The sequence below is a fragment of the Lactuca serriola genome, chromosome 7 (assembly GCF_051521515.1).
Source record: "Lactuca serriola cultivar US96UC23 chromosome 7, Lser_US96UC23_V15, whole genome shotgun sequence".
NCBI classification, from domain to species: domain Eukaryota; kingdom Viridiplantae; phylum Streptophyta; class Magnoliopsida; order Asterales; family Asteraceae; genus Lactuca; species Lactuca serriola.
The window spans coordinates 179,342,299-179,368,441 of record NC_136414.1 but is presented as its reverse complement, the minus strand read 5'-3'; the positions used below and the strand labels follow the sequence as shown (position 1 = coordinate 179,368,441).

The 26,143-nt window shown below is 34.6% G+C and overlaps 3 protein-coding genes across 3 annotated transcripts; all 3 read left to right on the top strand.

The window, feature by feature from the left end:
• The first annotated feature begins 8,422 nt into the window (after positions 1-8,422).
• Positions 8,423-9,735, top strand: LOC145064595 (uncharacterized). Its single transcript, XM_079012012.1, has 3 exons — positions 8,423-8,732; positions 8,816-9,245; positions 9,303-9,735. Exons 1-3 carry the CDS (start codon positions 8,423-8,425, stop codon positions 9,733-9,735), a joined length of 1,173 nt encoding a protein of 390 aa, XP_078868138.1.
• Positions 9,736-16,041: 6,306 nt separating this feature from the next.
• On the top strand, positions 16,042-19,114 carry LOC145062456 (uncharacterized). Its single transcript, XM_079010059.1, has 2 exons — positions 16,042-18,727; positions 18,849-19,114. Exon 1 carries the CDS (start codon positions 17,007-17,009, stop codon positions 18,495-18,497), a length of 1,491 nt encoding a protein of 496 aa, XP_078866185.1. The 5' UTR covers positions 16,042-17,006; the 3' UTR covers positions 18,498-18,727; positions 18,849-19,114.
• Positions 19,115-21,058: 1,944 nt separating this feature from the next.
• On the top strand, positions 21,059-23,329 carry LOC145062753 (uncharacterized). The gene is made up of 7 exons (XM_079010352.1): positions 21,059-21,328; positions 21,412-21,502; positions 21,584-21,705; positions 21,825-21,903; positions 21,999-22,387; positions 22,462-22,582; positions 22,666-23,329. The coding sequence occupies exons 5-7, from the start codon at positions 22,347-22,349 to the stop codon at positions 23,047-23,049; spliced, it is 546 nt and encodes a 181-aa protein (XP_078866478.1). The 5' UTR covers positions 21,059-21,328; positions 21,412-21,502; positions 21,584-21,705; positions 21,825-21,903; positions 21,999-22,346; the 3' UTR covers positions 23,050-23,329.
• Positions 23,330-26,143: the final 2,814 nt, after the last annotated feature.

Sequence of the window (26,143 nt, the reverse complement as noted above, 5' to 3'; positions counted from 1 at the left end):
GCCACTCATGACCTCGAACTTGGAGAAATAGTATTCACCCTAAGGATCTAGAGGCACTACCTCTACGGAACGAAGTGTACTATCTTTACCGATCACAAAAGTCTTTAGCACATCCTCAATCAAAAAGAGCTCAACATGAGGCCGAGACGATGGGTAGAACTACTGAATGATTACAAGTGCGTGATTCATTATCACCCAGGTAAGGCCAACGCAGTAGTTGATGCCTTAAGTCGAAAGGAATACTCGTGTCGCCGAGTAAAGTCATTAACCATGACAATCCATTCGCACTTGTGTACACAAATCAAAGAGGCCTAGCTGGAAGCTTTAAAACCAGAAAATAAGATAAAAGAGGCGTTAAGAGGAATGGATAAGAACCTTAAAGTCAGGGACGGCGGAGTTCGTTATCTCATGACTCGAATCTAGACACTGAAGTTCGGTGGATTTAGGGACGTCGTCATGAGTGAAGCACACAAAACTCGATACTCCATTCATCCCGGTTCAGACAAGATGTACATGGACCTCAAGAAACTTTATTGGTGGCCGAAAATGAAAGTCGAAATTGCTACCTTCGTGAGCAAGTGCCTGACTTGCGCGAAGGTCACGGTAGAGTACGAAAAGCCCTCGGGTCTGTTATAGCAACCGGAAATACCCGATTGTAGTGGGAGCATATCACAATGGATTTCATAACCAGGCTACCCAAGACAACGGGTGGTCTCAATACCATTTGGGTGATCGTTGACAGGTTAACCAAATGCGCACACTTCCTACCAATAAAGGAAACCGACAAAATGGAAAAGCTAACCAAGACGTACATTAGGGAAATCGTACGACCACATGGAGTACCAAAATCCATCATCTCTGACAGGGATAGTCGATTTACCTTGCGGTTCTAGCAGTCACACCAGGAATCCTTGGGAACTAGGCTGGACTTGAGTACAACTTATCACCCACAAATCGACAGGCAAAGTGAGAGAACTATATAAACGCTAGAAGACATGCTAAGGGTGTGAATGATAGATTTTAGCAAAGCTTGGGATACCCATTTACCACTTATCAAATTCTCATACAATAACATCAATCACAATATCATCAAGGTTGCTCCGTTCAAATCCCTCTATGGCCGCAAGTGCAGATCACTGTTGTGCTGGGCTGAAGTGGGTGACATGAAACTAGCTAAGGGACAAGTCCCTAACAGTACTCTCACTGGACCGTAAATAATAAGAGAAATGACCGAGAAGACTGTCCAAATCCGAGAACGATTAAAGGCTTCTAGAGATAGACAGAAGAGTTACGCAGATAATAGATGGAAGCCCTTGGAATTTCAGGTTGGAGATTGGGTGCTACTAAAGGTCTCACAAGAACTTAGAAATGTACATCGCCACAGGAACTTAGAAATGTACATCCTACCATCCACGTGTCCAGCTTAAAAAAGTGTTTGTCCGATGAGACTCTTCTTATCCCTCTTGAAGAGATTGAAATCAACAAGAGTCTCCACTTCGTGGAAGAACCAGTAGAAATCATGATGTGACAGTCGTCAAATTCTGGTCAAGTCAAAGTCAACGAAAGTCAACGGGTCAAACCGATACACTCATTTAGTGCTTGTATGATAAGGTATATTCTATGTTTCTAATATACAACTTTCTATCATAATACAAAGTATCATTCAGAAGTTTCAAATGTTCAGAAATTCCAAACCCTAGCCAGGGTGAGTGATGTAATGACTATAAAGCACTATTAAGTACCCTTCGGGGGTTTAAAAGACTCTTAACAAGGCATAATGGGGTTTACGAACCTTCCCTTATGAGGCCAAACACTAATGAAGGCCATCGACAAAGCCTCTCTGAATCTCTCTCACTCTATCTCTCTGTCTCTCACAAATCTCTCCCAAATCTCTCTCAAGTCTCTTTCAACTTTTATAAACATCTGTACTACCCCACCCTTTCCTTTGTTGAAAACAGCTCAAAACCAAAGGAGAAAACCCAAAAAGGACCTTTTGGTCTGGAACCCTCTTGGTTCGGACACCCTTCTACTTCAGAAACTCCCTTCTGATTCGAAACTTCTGATCCGGAACATTGCTGACTCCGGACCATCTGAGGAACGAGAAATATCGCATGCTCCAGAAGATCTCGCTCCGGAAAGGCCCGACTTTGGAACTACGGAATGGCTCTGGAAATTGAAGGTTAGTTTCAAAACTCCTACATTTGCTCCAGAAATGACTTCTTAACTTCGAAACCCTCGCAGACTCGGACCCTATTCCATATTTTGATCATTTCGAACCTCTTAGCAATTTTAAGAGTATTTTACGTCCAGAACACCCTCAAACTCGTATTTCTCATAACTCAAACCATCTAAACTCCTATTTTATGCCAACCTTGAAGAGCTAGAACACATTTTATGAATAATGTCTAAGACTTATTATTTTATTCATAAGGTAATCACCCACTTTATGTCAATATTCACACCTTACCTAGTCAAATTGTTGTCCTTTTTTAACTCATCACCACACTCCATAAGATTGATTTAACCAAATGCACCCAAGATATCTTATTCTCAACATTACCTAAGAGATCTTATTCTCAACATTACCTAAGAGATCTTATTCTCAACAATTCCAAAGAGTCTCACTTACCTTTATCCAAAGACAAACATTTTCTCCCTCGCTTACTCTTTTTTTCTCTCTGGAACTCAAAACTCCCAGGAGGTCACAAATTCTTCCCTCACTTTTGGTAAGTTCTTCACCATTGCTCTTAAACATACTACATTTCTTCACTCAAAACATGGATTTCCTATACAAATATCGTCATATTTGTTCTTAGGATCTTCAAACCTTTAAGCATTCTCCAAGTGTTCTTGGCTTGGAAACCTACTTTTCTTCAACCATCCATCCATCTCAGAGAATCACTCAAGGTGAGTTCATACCCCCATCTTTTCACGTTTTCTTCTATTTTTATGGGGGAGAATACAGTTAGAATACGAAAACATTCTTAAACTCAAATGACAGCTTTTAACAGAAAAATTATGGTTCAATCATGAACTTTTTGATCATCTTAAACCCCATAACTTCAAAACTGTTCAATATGCATGTAGTTCAGGTTTATACCTTTTAAATGACTACTTGCACATGTTGATAGGATTTTTCTATAATTTATGGTGATTTTTCCAAAACTGCCTATCACTACAGCAAGGATTTCGGACCACTCAGTGAAAATGGTCAATTGCACTCTAGTTAGGGACCATTAAAAATCATAATAAAAATTGTGAGCATACTAGACACATTTTCCGAATATCTGAAGTTTACGGATTTAGATTTCGAATCCTGATGATTTTTCTATAATTTTTACAAACACAGTGATAGAAAAGTAAAACTAGTTACAAACAGTTTACAAGTTTACTAACACTTTGTATTTGTTGAGCAAAGTGTTTTATCAATGATGACTACATATTGACTTGTGTTACCGGTTAAGTACATTTATGAAACAGAAATACTCATTCACCATAAGGATTTTCATTCACTACAAACATACATGATAACCTATAATAGGTATACTTTATGTTACATCAACTCTATAAACTTTCTAAGGAAGGTTATATTCCTACTACAAAAAGGATTTTCAATTACACTACATGTAAACTCGTTAAATCTATTCATGAGACACTACTTCATTGTACTCTTAGAGTACTGGTTAAAATCTTGTAGTTATAACCAGATTCTCTTATAGGGAGAGTGTGATACTTGTATATAGATCTATATTGGGATTGACAACCCATATCTTAGCTGCATGCAACAGCTAGACCGGCAGGTATGGGGTGACAAATGTCATAACATTCCGACACCTAAAGAACGTCGTAATAGGTTACTATGTCAATCAATATTGTTATAATAACTCACTTAGGGAGATAACGACACACATAGTTTATGGGGATATTTACATTCTAATGGGTTTTATGATTATAAAACTGCTTACATTATTATAAGTATGGAAAAGTACTTATACATTTTGGTCTTTGGGTTTTAAGACTGCAACTCCTTTAATAAGGAACAAATTGGATTTCTCTTGTGCATACACTACATTTAATAAGAATGGTTTTCAACTTTATAAAAAAAGTTTATGCACTCACCAACGTAATCGTTGACACTCTTTAAAAATTTACTTGTATTCTCTGGTAATCAATAGAAACAGGTGACTTCCAGCTTTTGAGGATGGAATGCTTCGGCGTTATACAAACCAGTTTATCATTATATTGTAATCGATTTTGAAACATGTACTCATAAAACCATGTAACTTTCTCGATTATATTTATGATGGTTGTATTTACTTTGGTCACTATTATACTCATTGTTGTGATAGTATACATGAAGTCCTCAACCCCTAGACGTTTTCCACCATCCTTGGTTTGGGGGTGTGACATTCTGTTAGGTATTAACCTATTAATAGTTTGATGCCCAAGAATTATGTGCACCAGGAAGAAGAAACAAAGAAGAAACAAGGGAATAACATGGAGGAAAAAAACGTTAATGTTACCTGCTAACCAAGCTTAAATTGTTGGAAAATTTAACATAGACTTAACCCTATTTATACTAATTAAACTAGAGTCCTAAACAAACACACAAAATATGCATAAAATGTAACATTCCTAAAATGGCTACGGGATTAAAATTGTTTTTGAACCAGTTGATCAAAACCGGCTAACCCAACAATCACATCTTAATAGGTTTGGTCATATCACTCGTTTACAACAAAGTTTAACCACCTTCTTTTCGAACCATCTTGATTCTCGACCTTACCCGGACATTCGACCTCTACCTCGATCACATCCTAAGTCTTATATCAACCCTTTTGATTGTACACAACACCCATAACATGTAACATGACATCCCATTGGACACATTTATTATTATCTCAACTTTTGCTAGATCCACGACCTCTTCCTCGGCCACATCTAAAGTTACCTGATTTGAACTTTCATCGCCATAATGTGCACATCATATTGTTTGTCCATTCCATTATTGTTTTGGAAACCATAACTTTTTCGATCAATCCTTTCCTGGAAGATCATCCACCAAACGCCCTCAGTTCTATCATATCCAATATCTCGTGTTAATCCATAATCGACTTAGCTTTGTCTGTCCACATCGAATAATTCATTAGGGTCAAAACTGGAACTTGATATGACATCGAACCTCCTAGTACCATCAATAACCTATTCTCCCTTTTGACAGCCCCAACCTCTGTAATTAACTTCTTCCAAGAGCACTTTTCTACCGATCAAGAAAACAAGGTCATGACCACCTTTACTGTCTCCCGTCACCCATAAAAAATGAAACTAATCAAAGACACCTGATTTGATGTCAAACAAAAGTAATAACACATAAACTATACGTAAAACCATAAGATATGAAACACAAAGAGTAAACTATAGAAGCAAAACCATAGTTATAACAAATACAACTAAAACTCAATTAGAGCATGAATTTAGCAATTTAACTTAAAGTTTTTCCAGTGATTTTGAAACCAAAAATAGAAAAAGGGAAAAAGTAAATGATTCATAATTATTTATACAATCATGACAAGGTACGCAATGGAGATCTCAACAACCAAAAGGGTTTTAAAAGTTATCGCTCTAGCGAGTCATTAGCCATTTTTCTTTGTAAATACCCCAAAGCAGAGTTGGACGATTTCACTAACTGATTGGGTTTCAGTTAGTTTGTTTTCTTGTAAAACCCTACATGAATTACAATTTCTCGATGAATCTTAGGTTATTTGATAGCGAAATAAGATGTGGAGAGAAAGCACACAGTTCTTGTAGGGCGAAGAGTTGAAAGAGTTCTTTAGTGATGTATCCCTTTATGAAAGAACCAAAAATGTACTATAAAATGGAATTTTAGAACCCCAATTAGCTTCATTACGTGATTCCATTTTATAGCTATGATCTTCGATGAGGCATGCTTACTTGGTTGTACTCTCGCGCATCAACATTGAGACAACGAGGGTGACAGTTAGAGCTTCAAACATGGGTGCAGTTAGCTGGTGATTGAACGGTAGTGGTGTGTGTATTGGGGGGGGGGGGGGGGGCATGTGCTTATGTGTTCCATTTTTCCTCAATTTTGACTTTCGTAAAATGACATTGTGAATTTGACTGGCCACGTCATCTTCAATTGATTAAGTAGCATAGAGAACTGGTTAAAGAAAAAAAAAACAGGTCGACATTCACTTTATGCCCTCATTAAGCACTAAGAAAACTTATGGGACTGATTCGACGAATTCCAAAAACATTTTTGGACTAATGTTTCATTTCCCTATAATATATACTTTGGAAATGAATAAAGTGTTTGGGTGTTTCATAGTTTGGCTACAATAGTGTTTTTATATTCTCTGTTTCAATGCCTATCCCTTTTGGGTTTTAAAGTTTGGCCACAAAACTTTCGTATATTGGTGGTGTGGTCTCTATAATCTGTATATTGCCTTGTTTCTCGCTGATACTTTTTGAGTTTTAGACTTTCGCCATAGGAATTTTGTACATTAACAGTTTTAGTCCTTGGCTTATTTGGTTTTCAAACTTTGGCCACAAGACTTTCATATATTTGTAGATTTACTCCCTAAACTTTTGTAATTATGCAAGTACGGTCCCCTCCTTTCAAGAATCTGGAGCAATAACTTACTACTTAGTGTACTAACTTAGGTTGTGTTTGGTGGGTCACGGCTAGCTGATAATCTAGCTTAGTTTTCAAGCTTTTTTAAGTTGTCATGTTTGGCAAACCAAAAAGCAGCGTATAAGCTAGCTTTTTAAAAAATTACTTAGACTAGCTTTTTAGAAGCTTCTTTAAAAATTTTCAAATATATCCCTTAATTAATTATAGAAACACATTCTTTTAAATGTCCTTTTAGGTCATTTTATTTCTTACAACTAATTTTACCTATCGTAACTTTTTATCAGCAAACTTTTCAGCTACCAACTAACTTTTTATTTAACAACTATTTTTTCAGCTAATATGTATTTTTTGAGCCAGTATGTCAAAAATAACGTTAGTATACTATTTAATTTTCATTTTCTTTTATTGATTATTCGAAAGCCAAAACTTAGAAAATAGACATGTGAAGTACGTTTTGTGTCCACTGTCCACGGCCCGGTCCCGACTACTAAGATAAAAAGCACATGGAAATAAGCATCGGTCCATAAAAGTGGGTCAAATTTTAACTCTTGTATAGTTCTATAGTATAACATTTGAAAAAACAAATGAAAGGAAAAAAATCTTGTATACTATAACACTTTGGAAAAACAAATGAAGACAAAAAAAACATTGTTATGCATAATAAACGAAATTCATTATTTTAATAGAAATATGTTATCTTTTCATTTTAATAGTTTAACTGGATTGTGCTTTTTTTTTCTCCCATAATAGTATAAATAAACGAAAGATAGTAATATATAAGGTAACCATGGTACGTTATTGTTTGTTATTTTCTTTAAACAGTGTATGGTACTAATTATAATTAGTAAAAAATATTCTATCAGTAAGATGCCAAATATATTTATTATAAATTTGTATGACTATAAATAAATTTGATTGGTACAAATTGGTATACATACCAACTTATCATAAAACTGGTAGAACTAATCACACTTGGAAATTGAAATATATGATCGTTATATATATATATATATATATATATATATATATATATATATATATATATATATATATATATATATATATTCAAAGTAAATTTTTTGGTATGGTAATATTATGGTAATTTTTAGTTATTGTCATAACTTGATTACTCATTTGGTACGATATTATCAACTAAATATGTTCCTAACAAAACATATGTTGGTCGAATGGGTTGAGACCATGGGCTTAATGTCGCGGGTCGACCCATTGGTGTTTTGGAGTGTTGTCCAAGATACGCGTTATATGGATAGTTTCCTAATTCTTTGTTTAGGAATTGTAATCCAATATGAATTCTAGATCTATATATGTATGCGTTGATCATATATAGAGGTAGGTCAATTGTTAGAGTTTTTGTGATACTGAATTTCTCTAATACAATCAAAGTGTTAGTTTGGTTGAAAAAAAATGAATTTCTCTAATACAATCAAAGTGTTAGTTTGGTTGATATAATCCTCTAATTGGTATCAGAGCCACAACTTCTTGCTCCCGATCAATTGATTTTTTCAAGCTGGCAAAAGCTTTTCTTCTTATGCAAAAGTGTTGCTTTTCCTCCAAGTATTTAATACCCCAATTATTTATTAATTGTTTCCTGGATCAAGAACACGTTTTGAATAAAACAATTGTTTTCTTGTGGTCCAATTAAAGAAAAAGCATCTGGTCCTATTGGTCGTCGTTTCCATTTTCTTAATTGGAATCATTATTTTATTGCTCATCCGTTGAAGAAGGTGTGTGGTTTGTTGTTGATTATTCATGGCAGGAGACGGAGTGAATCTGCCCGTGAAGGAGGCACACTCGATCTCGTTTCAATTTCCGCAGCTGACGCCATTAAACTACACGATATGGAACATGCATATGAAAGTTTTACTCGACATTCACGGCGTGTGGGACATGGTTGATCCGGGTTCAACGGATGCAAAGAGAAACAATATTGTGATGGGATTATTGTTTCAATCAATACCGGAAGATTTAATCTTGCAAATCGGGAATCTCGCCACTGCTAAGGAGATGTGGGATGCAATCAAATCTCGGAACATGGGTGCGGATCGAGTGAAGGAAGCACGTTTGCAAACATTGACTCGGAATTCGAAAGTTTGAAGATGAAAGATACGAGCACTATTGACGATTTATCTTCAAAACTATCAGGACTTGCGATCGTTTCAACGACACTTGGAGGAACAATCTCACAAGAGAAGCTGGTGAAGAAATTTCTTACAAGTCTTCCTAGTCGATTCATTCACATCGTAGCAGCACTCGAGCAAGTTTTGGATTTAAAAACCATTACTTTTGAAGATGTAGTTGGGCGGCTGAAAGCTTACGAGGAACGGACTAAAGAAATCGGCAAAGCATCCGATTCCAGTGAAAAGCTACTTTATGCCAAGACCGATAACTTAAATCGAAACCAAGACTCAAGCCATGGGAGAGGACGTGGTGCATACCGTGGGGGACGAGGCCAAGGACGTGGCCGTGGTCGAGATAACACCCAAAACCACGATCAAAGGGACTCATCAAAGAATCGTGATGATCAAAGACGAAAAGGCAAAAATCATGAACAAAGAGACCTATCAAATATTCAGTGTTACCGCTGTGATAAGTTTGGACACTTTGTTTCGTGATGCCCGGAACGTAACAGGAAACATGAAGCAAATCTCAACGATGCCCGAGAGGAGGTCGATCACGAAGAAGGAACATTTTTTATGATGCAAGAGGAGACAATCTTCCTAAATGAAGACAAATACATTCCACCCAAAGTAGAGGCAAATCAAGAAGACGACGATATGTGGTACCTCGACAATGGGCCAAGTAATCACATGACCGGGAAGTACTCAAATTTTTCGGAGTTGAATAAACGGATAACCGGAAGAGTAAGATTTGGAGATGGCTCGTGTGTTCGAATTGAAGGAAAAGGATCAATTTTGTTCGAAGGAAAAAACGGTGAGCAAAAAGTTATGAAAGATATCTACTATATTCCCTCTCTTCGTAGCAATGTCATAAGTCTTGGCCAAACGACACTATCCGGTTGTGACATTAGAATGCATGGTGATTACATGACAATGAAAGATTGAAATGGAAGGTTGCTAATGAAGGTTCCACGTAATGAAAATCGTCTTTATAAAACACGGCTTAAAGTTGGAAAACCCCAATGTTTGCAAGCAAACATTGATGACGAGTCTTGGTTATGGCATGCACGACTAGGCCATATCAAATTTGGTGCGGTGAATATGATGCACAAGTTGACTAATGAAGTTCCAATTTTGAAACATCAAGAAGAAGTTTGCGAAATTTGCATGATAGGCAAACAAAACAAACACACATTCCCGAAGAAAACCAATTATAAGTCTAAAAATATTCTCGAGATGTTACACGGAGATATTTGTGGGCCTATTGAGGCCGGTAACGTTTATATTTTGGTGCTAATTGACGATTTTCTAGATACATGTGGTCTTTTTTGTTAAAACACAAAAACGACGCGGCGGATGTAATTAAAAAATTCAAAAAGTCCATTGAACATAGGACCGGGAAGGCTATAAAGACGTTCCACACAGATAGAGGGGGAGAGTTTACTTCAAATGATTTTAATCGTTTTTGGAGCGAAGAAGGTGTTGCAAGAATGTTAACGACTCCGTACTCACCCCAACAAAACGGCATAGTAGAACGACGAAACCGGACGCTAATCGAGATGACACGATGTCTTATGAAAGCAAAAGAAGTTCCAAATCAGTTTTGGGGAGAAACCATTCGACATGCAACTTATATTATAAATCGTACCCCTACGAGAGCTTTAGTAGGAGTCACGCCTTACGAAAAACTCTATGGTCAAAAACCGAATCTTGAAGATCTAAAGGTGTTCGGATGCGTTGCGTATGAAAGGATTGTTTCGAAACATCTAAAGAAACTTGACGATATATCGAGACAATTGGTTTATTTTGGAACGGAACCGGGTTCGGGAGGTGCTCGTTTATTTAACCCATATGAAAATAAAATTATTATAAGCAACAATGTAACTTATGATGAAAAGTTGTCATGGCAATGGAAAAAGGTACGAGAACAATAACAGTGAAAAAAGAAAATGATTCTGGAACTTTCAAAATTACTTGGGCCACTTTGATAAATCAGCCACATAATGGGCCTCACCAGCCCAATACCAATGCCACCCCATCTCCGCAACATTTAAATGAAAGCCCATCAGTAGCGCCGTGCCTAACAGTGGACAGTGCAATCTCGACAGAACCTGATACGAACAGCAGCGATCACGAGTCCGACGGCAATAACGAGTTGGAGAATAACCCGGTACGTCGTTCTAATCGTGTTTCCGTTTTACCAATTCACCTCAATGATTATGAGCTTAACATGAACGAATTAATGTTATCGTTTGACGAGGAACCAAGTACTTTAAAAGAACCCATTGTGAAACCCGAATGGCTTAAGGAAATGAAAGATGAGATTGAGTCAATTGAAAGGAATAAAACTTGGAAGTTGGTGTCTCTTCCCAAGAATGTTAAACCCATCGGATTAAAGTGGGTATATAAAATCAAAAGAAATGCAGACAGATCTATTTCTAGGTACAAAGCGCGACTCGTAGCAAAAGGCTATGTACAAGAACACGGGATTGATTTTGATGAAGTTTTCGCACCAGTAGCCCGACTCGAGACGATTCGTTTATTGATTGCTCTTGCGGTCGGGAAGGGATGGAAAATTTATCACTTGGATGTAAAGACGGCCTTCTTGCATGGTGAATTAAAAGAAGAAGTGTACGTACAACAACCCGAAGGTTTTGAGAAAAAAGGAGAAGAAGAAAAAGTTTACAAGTTAGCAAAAGCTTTATATGGCCTAAGACAAGCACCAAGGGCGTGGAACATTAAACTTGATGGCATCTTACGAGGAATGGGTTTTAAACGATGTTTTCAAGAAACGACAGTTTATAAAAAGGCTTCAAAAGGAGAATATGTCATTGTGGCAGTGTACATAGATGACTTATTCGTAACGGGAAAGTGTCATGAAATAACAAGCCAATTCAAAAACATGATGTCGTCAAAGTTTGAAATGTCAGATCTTGGCTTGTTGACTTATTACTTGGGCATTGAGGTTTCTCAAGAAAAGGGTTGTGTCACTATAAAGCAAGATGGATATGCAATGAAAATTTTAAAAGAAGTCGGGATGGAAGAATGCAATGCCACTCAATGTCCAATGGAACCGGGACTAAAATTATCGAAAGCCGAGAATGAACCAGAAGTTGAAGCCACTAATTACAGAAGGATAGTTGGATGCTTACGCTACCTCCTTCACACTCGTCTAGACTTATCTTACTCGGTCGGGGTAGTAAGTCGTTATATGCAAAGTCCGAGAGAATCTCATGCACGCGCGATCAAGCAAATTCTTCGTTACCTTCGTGGTACAATTTCGCTTGGAATTAAATATGAAAAGTGTGACGAGTTGAAACTTTTGGGTTATAGTGATAATAGTCATAATGTAGACATGGATGATGGTCGAAGTACTACTGGTCACATTTTCTTTCTTGGTAAATCCCATATTACGTGGTGTTCGCAAAAGCAAGAAACCGTTGCTTTATCTTCGTGTGAAGCCGAGTTCATGGCAGCTACTTCAGCAGCATGCCAAGCAATTTGGCTAAGGGAGTTGCTCGCGGAGGTGACCGGATTAGAGAAACAACTTGATTCGTATAGACAACAAGTCGGCAATTGCGTTGTCTAAAAATCCGGTGTTTCACGGGAGGAGCAAACATATTCACACTCGTTTCCACTTCATTCGAGAGCATGTGGAAAACGAGCAAGTTGAAGTCGAACACGTGGCGGGAAAAGAACAAGTAGCGGATCCCCTAACAAAAGCCTTAGCGCGAGTAAGGTTCGATGAAATGAGATCGTTACTCGGTGTGTGCGAGTTGCCGTCTCAACCATTCAGGGGGTGATTGTTGGTCGAATGGGTTGAGACCATGGGCTTAATGTCGCGGGTCGACCCATCAGTGTTTTGGAGTGCTGTCCAAGATACGCGTTATATGGAAAGTTTCCTAATTCTTTATTTAGGAATTGTAATCCAATATAAATTCTAGATCTATATATGTATGCGTTGATCATGTATAGAGGTAGGTCAATTGTTAGAGTTTTTGTGATACTGAATTTCTCTAATACAATCAAAGTGTTAGTTTGGTTGATATAATCCTTTAATTATATTGGTTACCAAGTACATATTTGATAGTCTAAATAGTACATCATATATATATATATATATATATATATATATATATATATATATATATATATATATATATATACGTGGGACTTACAGTTCTGCTTTTCTGAAGTGGATAGTTTAACCTCTCCAAAAGAGCTCCATTTGAATCCAGGTTATCAAAGGAAAAGTTATGTCCAGGTTTTTACTTGGATTCAAGAATAGACAACTGTTTGAGAAAGGTGAAGATACAGACTTTTTATTTTAAAATGATTTTAAAGAGGTTGGGATTTCCCATTTTATTGTGTCAGTCATAAATTGAAGAAGGTGTTTATTTCAAAGACAAAAGTTGTGGTCCTATTTTGTTGCAGATGTCGGGATGTTTCATTACTGTTTGAAGGGCCATTTTTCTATGCTATTTTAGGGATGTTCTGCCAATGGTTTGGGGTTTTTTCATTCTGTTTTGGGTTACTTTGCAGCTTGACAACAAGGATAAAAATGTTGTTCCATCAGCTGTATTTTAGGTTGGTTTCTCATCCAACTGTGTGGTGGGTTCAATTCAACTTATGTATGGTATTGTCAATCTTTCGGCTCATTCTTTATGAATCTTATTTTCATCGATTTCAATATCCTTAACATAAAGCATAACAGTTGTAAGCTCTGTGGCTAGCCGAATCTCTTTCACCACCTACTCGCCAACCTCCTCCTTTAGCGCTACCAACAATCACACCTTCACCAATTGTAGCCAAAAAGTCATCCAAACAACCCATTATACAATATTCCCTTTCATAAAATAAATTGGTATTGAACTTTATGATAATTAATAGAATTAAAAATAAAAACATGTACAATATTCCCTTTCATAAAATAAATTGGTATTGAACTTTATGACAAATAATAGAATTAAAAATAAAAACATGTCAGTAGCATGAATTCTTATATCAACTACTTATTTTCCATGTTTCAGACAACCTTCATCTTTGGTATCAACAAATGACCCAAGATGTTAACTGATGCTGAAACTATTATTTAGACCCAATGATAAAGTATAATGCCTGCATCCATAACGGAATGTAAGTACAAAGCTCATCTGATGTTATTTTATTTTACATGCTTTTCTATGGTTTGTTTGTTAATTAAATTTTACACTTTATCTATGATTTTTCAATTACTTTTATCTATACAAATAACAGTTTTTATGGTTCTTTTCTATTTTTAACGCACATGTAGGTTCTTTCTACAATAATTCAAATTGCATGTGGTTGTAAAATAATTTGAAGTGCTTTCGTTTTATCTATGATTTTTTACTATATGTTGGGATACACTAATTCTTGTTGTAGCATTTAAACAATAATTGTTTTATTTTCTTCTATTGAATTTTTAAATTTTTTTTTTCTGAACTATGAAATATCAGTGGATGTTATTGTAGGTAAGTTGTAATAGATGCATTGATCACCATATTTCAAAATGGCACCTTTCTTATTGGTTGCCCATAACATATTTGTAGAAAGGCTGAAAGAAATTTCTTATTTAGGAACACATTGATTTGTAGATGTGCTCTAATTAATTGCAATTTCATTTTCGCTCACTAAATAGAAACCTTTTATCTAAAACACTGCCTGCCTATTATAACCATTGCAATGATTACACATAATTCATCATTCTTTTTAATTTGTAGTTTATGTTTAACACACTTTGGATTTGAAGGATCAAAAAAAGAAATACATCAAAGCATTACTTTCATAATCACTCTGGTGGAAGGCAAATTATTAACAAAAAAAAACCCGTTATATGTCTATGCATTTTCACAACAATAATTGATCACCTTTCAAATATATTACTCATACCAATTAATATCACTATAATAATAATAATAGCATTCCTTAATGCAATAGATTTTTATGTGGGAAATTGTTTGTTTTTTTTTCTCTGTAGGTATATATATAAGGTGTAAAAGGTTACTATATGGAGGTTGAAATGAATTCGGTCTATGACGTAAGAAATTTAGTTTTCAATGCGGAAACTACAGATTTTAATAATGTTCTTAATAAAAAAGAGTACAGAAAGCGTGCTATTCTAAGGTGGAAAGAAAAAAAAATTAAGAAGTGCCAACGTTACAATCCAAATTTTGTTTTGGAGCCTAAAAATAATAGACGCAAGAGGAAAATTTCTTCTAATACATCAGGTAGAGATTTGCCTGTTGTTAGTGATTGTCCCCATTGTGGTGCTGTTAAATTTTATACAGAGACTTCTGAGTTTTGTTGTTTAACTGGTCGTATTGTTTTATCAAATAATGTTCTTCCAATTGTTATTCAAGATCTTTTAACTTCCATGTCTGAGGAGGCGAAGCATTTTAGAAATTATATTAGGACATACAATAATCATTTTGCTTTTACCTCTTTAGGTGTTACATCAGATATTAACTTTAATAAGAGAGATAAAGGAATATATATACTTTTAGACTTCAAGGTCAAATTTATCATTTTGTAAATGATTTATGTCTTCAAGGTAATCGTGATAAAATTTTGCAGCTTTATTTTCATGATTCTGATAGTGAGATAGAAAATCGTTTGTTGGTTACTCCTCGAATGTCTAAATTGCAAACTGAAAAATGTATACATTATCTTAAACATAATCCATATGCTTTTTTCTTCCGGAGTTTGAGAGATGTTCCTGATTTTCATGACTATAAGATAGTTCTTAAGACTATTTCTACTCAAGATCAAAGAGTGTATAATAAGCCACATGTGTCGCAGGTTGCAGCTATTTGCTTCTGGAAGTATAGCAAATGCTGAAAGCTTATTGCAAATGGAAGAAATAGGTACAATGGTGCTTTTTAAAATTTCTATCTTACTTTTTCTTACACTTTGAATATTTTTTTTTCATTGTTGGGAAAAAAATGCTGAAAGTAGTAGGTTTGTATCTGTTAGAGAATATTATGCTTACAAGCTTCAGATTAGACCTCATGATAAATTAATCCTTTTTATTATACTTTGGTAGATTATTACAACAGTATATAGTTGACAATTTTGTTAAATTAGAAACACAACGATTAGACTTCCACAGAAGACAACAAGAGGAAATACGACAAGAATTTCGTCAAGGAATTTTAGATGCCATAGGAAGTAGGGAAACTGAGGGTTCGGCTGTAATAGTTTTGCCTGCTAATTTTATTGGTGGCCCTAGAAATATAAGGCAAAAATATGTGGATGCTATGGCATTGGTTCAAAAGTTTGGAAAACCTGATATTTTTTTAACCGTAACATGTAACCCTAATTGGCCTGAAATAAAGCAAAATCTTAGTGTTCATGAAGAGGCCCAGAACAGGGCTGATTTGATTGTTAGAGTTTTTCATGCTAAACTTGAACAAATTAAACATGAAGTTTTTAAGAATCATATATTTGGAGATATAGCTGCTTCTACTTACGTTATCGAATTTCAAAAAAGAGGGCTTCCACATGCACACTTTCTTATTATATTGAAGCCTAACTTTAAGATGTATACTACTGAAGAGTATGATAGAATTGTGTCTGCAGAGATACCTGATAAGAGTGTTAATTAATCCTCATTTATATCGTATGGTAGTAAAGCATATGCTTCATGGCCCTTGTGGTCTTCTTAATCCTTCAAATGTTTGTATGAAAAAAAAAGGTGTCTGTAAAAATTTGTATCCCAAAAAATTTTCTTCTGAGACAAGTCAAACTAGTCAAACTGACGATGTATATCCTATATATCGCAGGTGGGACAATGGCTCTAAGGTTAAGGTTAGAGGTGCTATACTTGATAATAGGTGGGTTATTCCCTATAACGCTTATTTGCTTTCTAGGTTCGACTGTCATATTAATATAGAAATTTGCTCTACAATAAAGGCTGTCAAGTATATATATAAATACATATGCAAAGGTTGTGATAGAATAAGTTTCAATGCTTCTTCAGATAATAATCATACACTTTTAAATGAAATTGACCAGTATCAATCAGGTAGGTGGATTTCTCCTCCTGAAGGTGCTTGGCGAATTTTTAAGTTCTCTTTAGGTGAAATTAAGCCGGCTGTTATCCATTTTCCACTTCATCTAGAAAACTATCAACCATTGACTTTTAAAAGAAAAAGAACGTTTGATTAATGTTTTGAATAATCCTGCCAAAAAAAACCATGTTGACTGAGTACTTCGTTGAGAATACAAGAAATAAATTAGCACAGAAACTTAATCTTACATATTCTCAATTTCCAGATCACTTTGTGTGGAAACCAGGCGAGAAGATGTGGTCACCTAGGCAAATAGGTGATTCAATAGGTCGCATTGTTATTGCTCATCCAAGTGAAGGCGAAAGGTATTATCTTAGGATTCTGTTATCGAAAGTTCGTTGTCCCAAATCATATGATGACTTGAAATCTGTCAACGGTGTGAGAGTTAAAACTTTTCGTGAAGCAGCTTTGCTACGTGGCTATTTACTTGATGACAACACTCAACAACTATGCTTAGAAGAAGCATCAACATTTCACATGCCATATGAACTACGCAGACTTTTTGCAACACTTTTAGTTTATACATGTCTGAACAATCCTCGACAGTTGTGGACATGTTTTGAAGATGCAATGTTAGAAGATATCTTAAGATGTAATAAGGAAACACTTTCTCAAAGTAGACACTATGCATTTCACCAGATTGATTGCTTTTTAAAATCGATGGGAAAGCATCTTCGTGACTTTAATGTGTTACCTGATGATTATGATAATTCGCTTTTTGAAGACCAAACAAAAGAAATTAAAGTAGAAAAAAGTATTCATGTTTCCGAGGAAGATTTAATGGCTATGCATACTCTTAACAAAGAACAACAACTTGCTTTTAATACGATAATTGGGAGAGTTGATTCTAATAAACTTGGTGCTTTTTTTATTGATGGTCCAAGTGGTACTGGAAAAACATTTCTATACAGAGCCTTGTTAGCTAAAATAAGATCTGAAGGACATATTCCTTTTGCTTCTAATCATGTTATTTTGACCACCAAAAATTTGTTTGTTGATGAAATTAATGACATTTTAATAAATAAATTTCCAGGTCTTGAGACTGAGTATATTAATTTTGATGAAACTGCTGATCCAAATGATCAGGCTCAATACGAAGACCTTTTGCACTCTTTAACTCCAAATGGTATGCCACCTCATAAACTCATTTTAAAGTATAATTCGCCTATTATTTTGTTAAGAAATATGAATCCATTTGAAGGCTTGTGTAATGGTACTAGGCTTTTTTGCAAAGACTTTCAAAGAAACGTAATACGTGCAGAGATAAGTTATGGACAGTTTGCTGGAAAAGAAGTTTTTATTCATAGAATTCCAATGCAACCACCAAGTGGTGAACAATATAGTGTTCCATTCAACAGGTTTCAATTCCCAATTAGATTATGCTTTGCCATGACTATAAACAAGGCCCATGGCCAAACTTTAGACTTTGTTGGTGTTTATTTAAAGGAGCCTGTCTTTTCACATGGACAACTCTATGTTGCACTTTCACGTGCAAAAAAGATTGAAAATATAAAAATTTTCATAAAAGACTGCTTTTCTTCTTCTTGCAACAATACAACAACTAAAAACATTGTCTACCGGGACGTTTTACAACGAGCTCAACATTCTTACATGTGAACTTCCATTATTGTAAATTTTATTTTCTTTTAGGTTTACTTTCAATTTAGTTTTTCACGTTTACACTTGTTCTTTCTTTGCAGGTGACCAATTACAAATATTGTTGAACCATCACAATCATCATCTCTTATATTGATTGACAAATACACATTGTTACTTTTCTACCAAACAGCAAAATAGTTATAGGAAAGTTACAACTTCTTCCAAACAACTAAATTTCGAAAGTTATAGTAAGCACCTTTTTTCATCCACATTTTTAAATAGATACATATGAAAACAATCGCACAACAGATGAACAGATGATAGATGTGCAAGAGACAATTCTAAAGGGTATCCTTATCTTTTTTGCAGGGCACATCAGATAAATAAGAGCTTGCTTACACATGGCTACGTCATTAATGCATTACTAGAACACTCAGAACATATACCTTATAGGTATTATTATTTTATTGGCTATTACATACCAAAATCAGAAAGACATTATTTAAATTTAAGAAAAACTTAAACTAACTTTATCAATGTCTTTTTATTTGACAGGGACAATAAATAAAGGTTGTTGAAGTAAGGTTTAAATCCAAATGTGCAATTTATTTGCACACATTTTGTAAATATAATAGGAAGTTGCATTTCTTTACCGATAATTAGTTAAACATGTGTGGTTACTTTTCCCGGTTCAATCGGTTTAACCGGTTCGACAGTCTATATATATATATATATATATATATATATATATATATATATATATATATATATATATATATATATATATATATATTGTGTGCTACAATGCACCAATAAGAATTGAGTAAACATTAAATGTATATTAAATGATATGCATATTTATAATTTTTTTTATGGAAACTAATTTAATTCGTCATTAATGTAAATAATAATATTCTTTCAGAATGAATTCATATATAAAATAATAATCGTGTATTCTAGGAGAACGAGAGTATATTCTACTAGAATACACCCTCACTCTTTATATTCCATACAATTTTATTGTATTGTAAATGAGTGAGTATGAAATAATGTTATTGCTGACATAAAAACCTAGATACGAATTCATTATGAAAGAATGTTATTGCTGACATTAATGACGAATTTAATTAATTTCCATAAAGAGAAAATTATAATTATGGATATCATTTAATATACATACAATTATAGAAACCATTTAATATCTATCATTATTTAATTAAATAATAATATAATTTACTAAATTCCTATTGGTGCATTCTAACACATAATAAATGTAAAAAACATTTTAACCCAGCCCTATATATATATATATATGTATATATATATATATATATATATATATATATATATATATATATATATATATATATATATATATATATATTGTTTTTTAGTATTTCCCTGCGTACATAAATCAATAATTTGACATCTAAAAATTCAAACCTTAAAAATAAACATAAAAACAAGTTGTATATTCCGACCGGTTCAAACCGATTTTAAAAATATTGTAATAACATGCTTCAAATTTTTAATCATTATGCCAATTATTGTAATAACTTGCTTAGATTTTTTAATCATTATGCCAATGTAGCAACAATTTTTACTATTTTTTTCAAAATTTAAAAACGTAATGTGATTTTTGCTATCAATATAGAAAAGATTCTTTATTTATCGCATGTTGCTATTGTTGGCAAACAGTAAATATCTACAACTTTCAAAATAATATTATCTTTATAAGTTCTTCACTCGCACCAAATATAATAAAATACCTTATTATTTTTCCGATGGCAACAAATATACGTTACTTTTAAACGCCTGGACACACACTTATATATTATTAATAATTAATTCTCCGACCTTGCAGTTATAAAAACATTTTATCTTTAACAAAAAATGGCATCTTTAATGTATGTCCTTATATATTATAAAAATAAGTTTGATGTATAGTATTTAAAAATACCGCAAATTAGATAATTAACAATCAATTCTATTTTTTTGCGGATAATTGCAATTTTTAATCATCTTTGTATTAACGTCACGACATACATCAAATTCTAAGGTCATGCCACGTTCGTTACCATTCGTTATCCGCATTAGACTCCTATATTATGGATAACATTGACACATAATAATTCAAAATATCATAGAGATAAAGATTCAATAGTTTCCAATTCATTTTATACTTTTTTTACAAGCATAATAGTTAAACAGTCATTCATTGATCTGCTAACCCCTTGTTTTAATGCCACGTTTTTACCATTTATTGTTAATGAATGACAGCTTTATTTTACCTTTGTACAGTGACATCATCTTTGATTCTAACTTAACACGTAGTTGTTTTTTACCCTATATATATAACATTAGATGTTAGTATTTATTTCATACAAACACCATCATGTCTTGTTTTTTACCCTATATATAACATTAGATGTTAGTATTTATTTCATACAAACACTATCATGTCCGCATGTTCAGGTTTGTTTTTTATGATATCACTAACTTACTTTTTATTTGGTTTCACATTGATTTAAAGTTATGATTTATTCTTCTTACGTACCTTTATGCTATTATATATTATACTGAAATAAGTAATATTTATTGTTCACAATTAAAGCTAAAATGGATAGACGTATATTCCCAGTGATGGAAATCGACCAAACACATGGAAAACATTGGACTGCCACCGTTCAAATCTTAGAATGTCATCATGTACAACATATGACCAAAGACATAGCGAATACAAGAGAATTATGATGATGGATCAGGATGGAACGACAGTGACAGGGCTCATTTTTAGTTTACAAAATTCAGCAGACTACATGCCTATGCTGAATCAGAAAATCTACAAAGTAAGGTTACATCTAATATTTAATAATTTATCTTTCCGAGTAAATTATACTTGCACACTTCTTCATTAATTTTTCAATTGCAGACGTTAGGGGTATTGTCTTGCAATGTTTACCAAGTCAGGAACACGGTGTTGACCTTCTAACAAGACGTGATATAATCATTATCAATAAAGAGTATGCAATATAACGTATTTTCATTTTTTCAGTTTTACTTTATTATTGAACTTTATATTAATTTCCATACGTTTATTGTAGAAAAATATTGTTACATGTCACATTGTGGAAAGAATTTGATGAACACGAAGGGAGAATGTTGGAAGCCATAAGACAACCACCACTAATCTTTGGTTTAAGGCTAAAAGTCACAACCTTCAACTGTAAGCAACATTTTTTAATATATATCATATATACCTATATATATGGTATATATGCAAGCCCCTCTTTAGCTATTTTTATATAAGTTTACAATGTTTAAAATTGAGACTTTATGTTATAGCTATTTCCCTTACAACGAGACCAAACACAACATTCATGATCAATCCACCTATTTCTGAGGACTTGCAATTACGAAAGTGGTAAACATTTATATACATAAATACTTTTCAATTTTGAATATAAGTATATAATTTCCATATTATCATATGTGTGCTTATATATTACTAATGAATAGGTACCTAGACAACAGAACCGAAATTGATGAGTTACTTCGTATGGAAAACCATAAAAATACTGAACTGTTACTCCCATATCCTCCGGATGATGTTATACTTTCCATTGGGGTTGTGACTGCTTCTCCAAACATTGTAACTTACTACACTTAAATGCATAGTTTATTGTTATATTGGACAAAAGGTATATGTAAATGTTGTAGTTGCAAAGTAACTTCATCTTTAAAAAATAGTTCAAGACCCCTTGGATTAAAGGGAGACTTGGACTTTCTGGAAAAGGAAGAAGATTCTTGTACACTGGATGTTCGAATTGTCATAGAGCTTTAGAAGCCGACACCACATGGGTTGTCATGTGTCCTTCTTGTAAAGTTGTATCGGACATCGAGGCAATGTAAATTCACTTTCCTTACTATTTCTCATATTATTAATATAAATCTATTTCTCATACAAACACCTTAATTTTAGGATACGGGCAACTGTTACAATTACTGATGAAAGTGGAAGTATTGAAGCCATGCTAACTACACCCCACATAGAAATTTTTTTACTTTTCAATCCGGAAGAAGTGAAAACCAATGAAGAAGTTGTAAGTATAACTAGCTATTATCTTCAAAATTGTAATAAGTATTTGCTATAAAGACATTGCATAACCATCATAACATGTGACAGGGTATGGACATTCACAATGACAAAGCAGCTGCCTTGGAATTATCAGAAGTTGTAGCCTTTGTTCGCTTGTATGATGTACGTTTCCGTGGAGTAAAAGAAACGAAAGTTAGCATTGTAGAAGCATACAAAGGAGATGAAAACCCAAATATCACAATCGTTTTACCCAACTCTCCATCACCTACTTTAAACAAACAACCAGCAGTCATTTTCGTTGACAGCACAATATCAGTACCAACAACACATCTTCCAGATGTTACTTCAACTTGCTGCTCCAAAAGTGAAACCACACTACTTCCTACAAATACAGAACACGATCCTGAAGCTTGTGATAAAAGGCCGAAAAAAAAAGATAAAATAGTTCATAGTTTGGGACAGAATGGTTGAAGGTAAACTGCATGAAAAATAGTTGATGTTAGGTTTTAATGGTTAAAGACATGTTTTTTTTTTGCAAGATGGTAAACAAGTTTTTTGGGTACTTAACGATGTAAATATTAACTAACCGCAGTTAATGGCGTAGCTTCTTTTGGTGTATATAGGCCATTACTTTTGATAGCAGCTTCTCATAGTCTGCATTGTACGTAAATACAAGTTTCTAATAAATCAGTTACCTTATTATATGTATAAATGATTACCATACAAAATATTTTCTGTAAATATTAGTTATATACCATTTTCAATTTATATTCATTTTAACTGTAATTTTTATATTTTATCTAATTTTGTAAACAATATGCATATATACCTTTAATCAACTTCCAAACATCTAAATCAACAAAACTTAATTCATTAATTGAAACCTTTTAAGATAATACATTGCACATTGTTCTTAAAATTCTAAAATTACCCTTCATGGGTCGTGCTCAGCACGGTCCTTAGAAATTCACTAGTATACTTATAAAGGAAACAATTTTCCTTTCACTACATTCATTTGAAACTCGCATGATTTTTCAATTTCTTTTTAATAATGATTATAAGTTGGTTAATAAGGTTAAACAAATATCAAACCTAAAGTGTAATCATATATAAACTAAATTTCAATATTAAAATAATATCTTTACTTTTACTTATAAAGTTATGTCTTTAATTTTAATATATTATACTTAATTTATTAGTTTTAAATTGTTGTTAGATGTAAACTATTGTCATTGTAACATCCCGAGTCCAGGGATACTTCGAGAACCTTGATCTAATTAGCTACTGTATATTTTGGTCCTTGTTATAAAAAGAGTGAAGAATGAGTACGCGGGACGTACCTGAGGTGTACACTTAGCATACTCGTCAGCGTGCAAGTATCGCGCAGACCACCTAGTACGATGGGCATACCCGTGAGTACGTTGGGCGTACTAGGACCAGAGTGCAAACCCAAATTTAGGGTGAGTCCCCTATATAAGGGATATGATGGCCTCATTTCTAGCCATCATTTCCAGAGAGAAAACCCTAAGAGTGCCTTAACCCTCATTCTAGAGCTTTTGTGTGTGTTTGAGCCTTGAGAGTGTTTGTGTGGTTTTGAAGAGAAGAGCAGGTCTTTAAGAAGAAGGAGTTGGAGTCTAAGCTTCAAGATCCGAGCAAATCTGAGTGGGAAGCTTCTTATTGTGGTATAAAGCTTCAGACTTTGCCTTTCCTTTGTTATGAGCATGTTATTTGATTATTTTAGGGTTTTGACCCAAAAAGATGGAGACTTGATGAGATCTTGAACTCAAGAGACTAGGACCAACCCCTTTTGAGCATATGAATAGTGTAATGTCATAAAAATCCAATCTTGGACATTAAAATCACTCCATGCATGAGTTATGTGCTCACTTGAGACAAAAGAGTGTATATTTTGAGGTTGGTGACCTTTTTAGCCATGCAAAGGCTTAAAGTCACTGATTTTATGGTTTAGGAGCTATTAGAGAGTCAGGATCTACAAGATGAGCCAAGCTCACCATTTAAGACCAAAGGAGTGAGAATGAGGAAGCTGGAGTATACGATGGGCGTAAATCCAGTACGCACGGCGTAAGGGTCGCACATCCTCGATGCCTGCATGGCAGCCAAGTACGCACAGCATACTCCCTGCCATTGACTTTTGTTGACTTTTAGGGTTTGGTCAAATTGTGGACTATTAAGCCTATGGAGGGGTAAAATGGTATTTTCAACCTTCTGTAAGTGTAGAAGGGTTAGTCTAGCTTCTTGACGGCCAATATTAATTAGGGATAATTATTATGTGTTAGGCGGTGGCTAGACCAGTGGGTAGAGTTCGAGATTTCTGAGTACGAGATTTTCACTTGCTAGCTTACGAGGTGAGTCTTCTCACTATACTTACCTTGAGTGGTAACTTATGTGTGAGCAGAGGGTCTTATATGTATGTTTTGTGGTTAGAGATATCCTGCTATTTGTTTTGTGATATGCATACTGTGTATTATATTGAGTTGCTGAGTTGAGGGACCAGTGGGTCCAATTGAGTTGTGGGACCGAAGGGTCCCACTAAGACACATTGACCGGAGGGTCTTATTGAGTTATAGCCTCGAGTGGCTGATGTGCTGTGTGTGGTATTTTGGGGAACTCACTAACCTTTATGCTTACCGTGTTATGTGTTATGTCTTTCAGGTAGTTCCGAGGATCCCGGTAAGGCACCGGCATGATTGTACACACTGGCGGGAGATGTTTCTATGGTTCTAGGATTGTGATTTAAATTGTGAAATGATTGACAATTTAGATACTTGTGTCTTTGAAATTTTGAAATGAGAATTTAATGTGTTTTGAAAATAAAAAATTTGTTTGAGAATTTACGTCGTTACAAGTTGGTATCAGGGCCTTGGTTTGAGGGATTCGGATGCACCCTTAGGTGTATTTGGACTCAAACTGAGGATTTGAGAAAGATTTCCGAAAGAGATAATTTTTTCTAAAATGAGAAAGAGTTTAAGAGAAGGCGAGTCAGAGCAGTGTGTACAATCAGCCAGAGCCTGAGCGGTGATTTCCCAAAATACCCTCATTTTGTGTTACGAGACATTTTATGAGATATAATGCATGATAGAGAATAAGTTAGGTAATTCATATATTAGGAATAGGGTGGCCTGATTTATGATGCCTTAGCCTAGGGATTTATGTTATCAGTGATTTGCTTTGAGTATGAGTATTTAGCAGGAGCGAGCCAATGAGAGGACTACTGTGAGAGTAGCTTGTGAGGCATAGAGTACTTGTAATTAGGATTCGAGGAGAAGGACTTGGGGTGAACACTGATGCGGTGTGGAAGGTAGTATTGGGCCCATACCACTGGAAGCTCCGGATCAGTGAGTGGTCCAAGTAAGAATCCTTAGGATACTAAGGAACAAGTAGAGGCGGGTGATCGAGTGTGAGTATGCTCGAGCGAGTCTCTGATGATTTTGTGTTGTGTTTCAGAGACATCATGGTAGGTATACGCCACAAACCTGGAGGCAGTGGGAGTAGTGATGAGGTGATACGGAGGATGATCCATGAAAAGGTGGCTGCAGCTATCCGA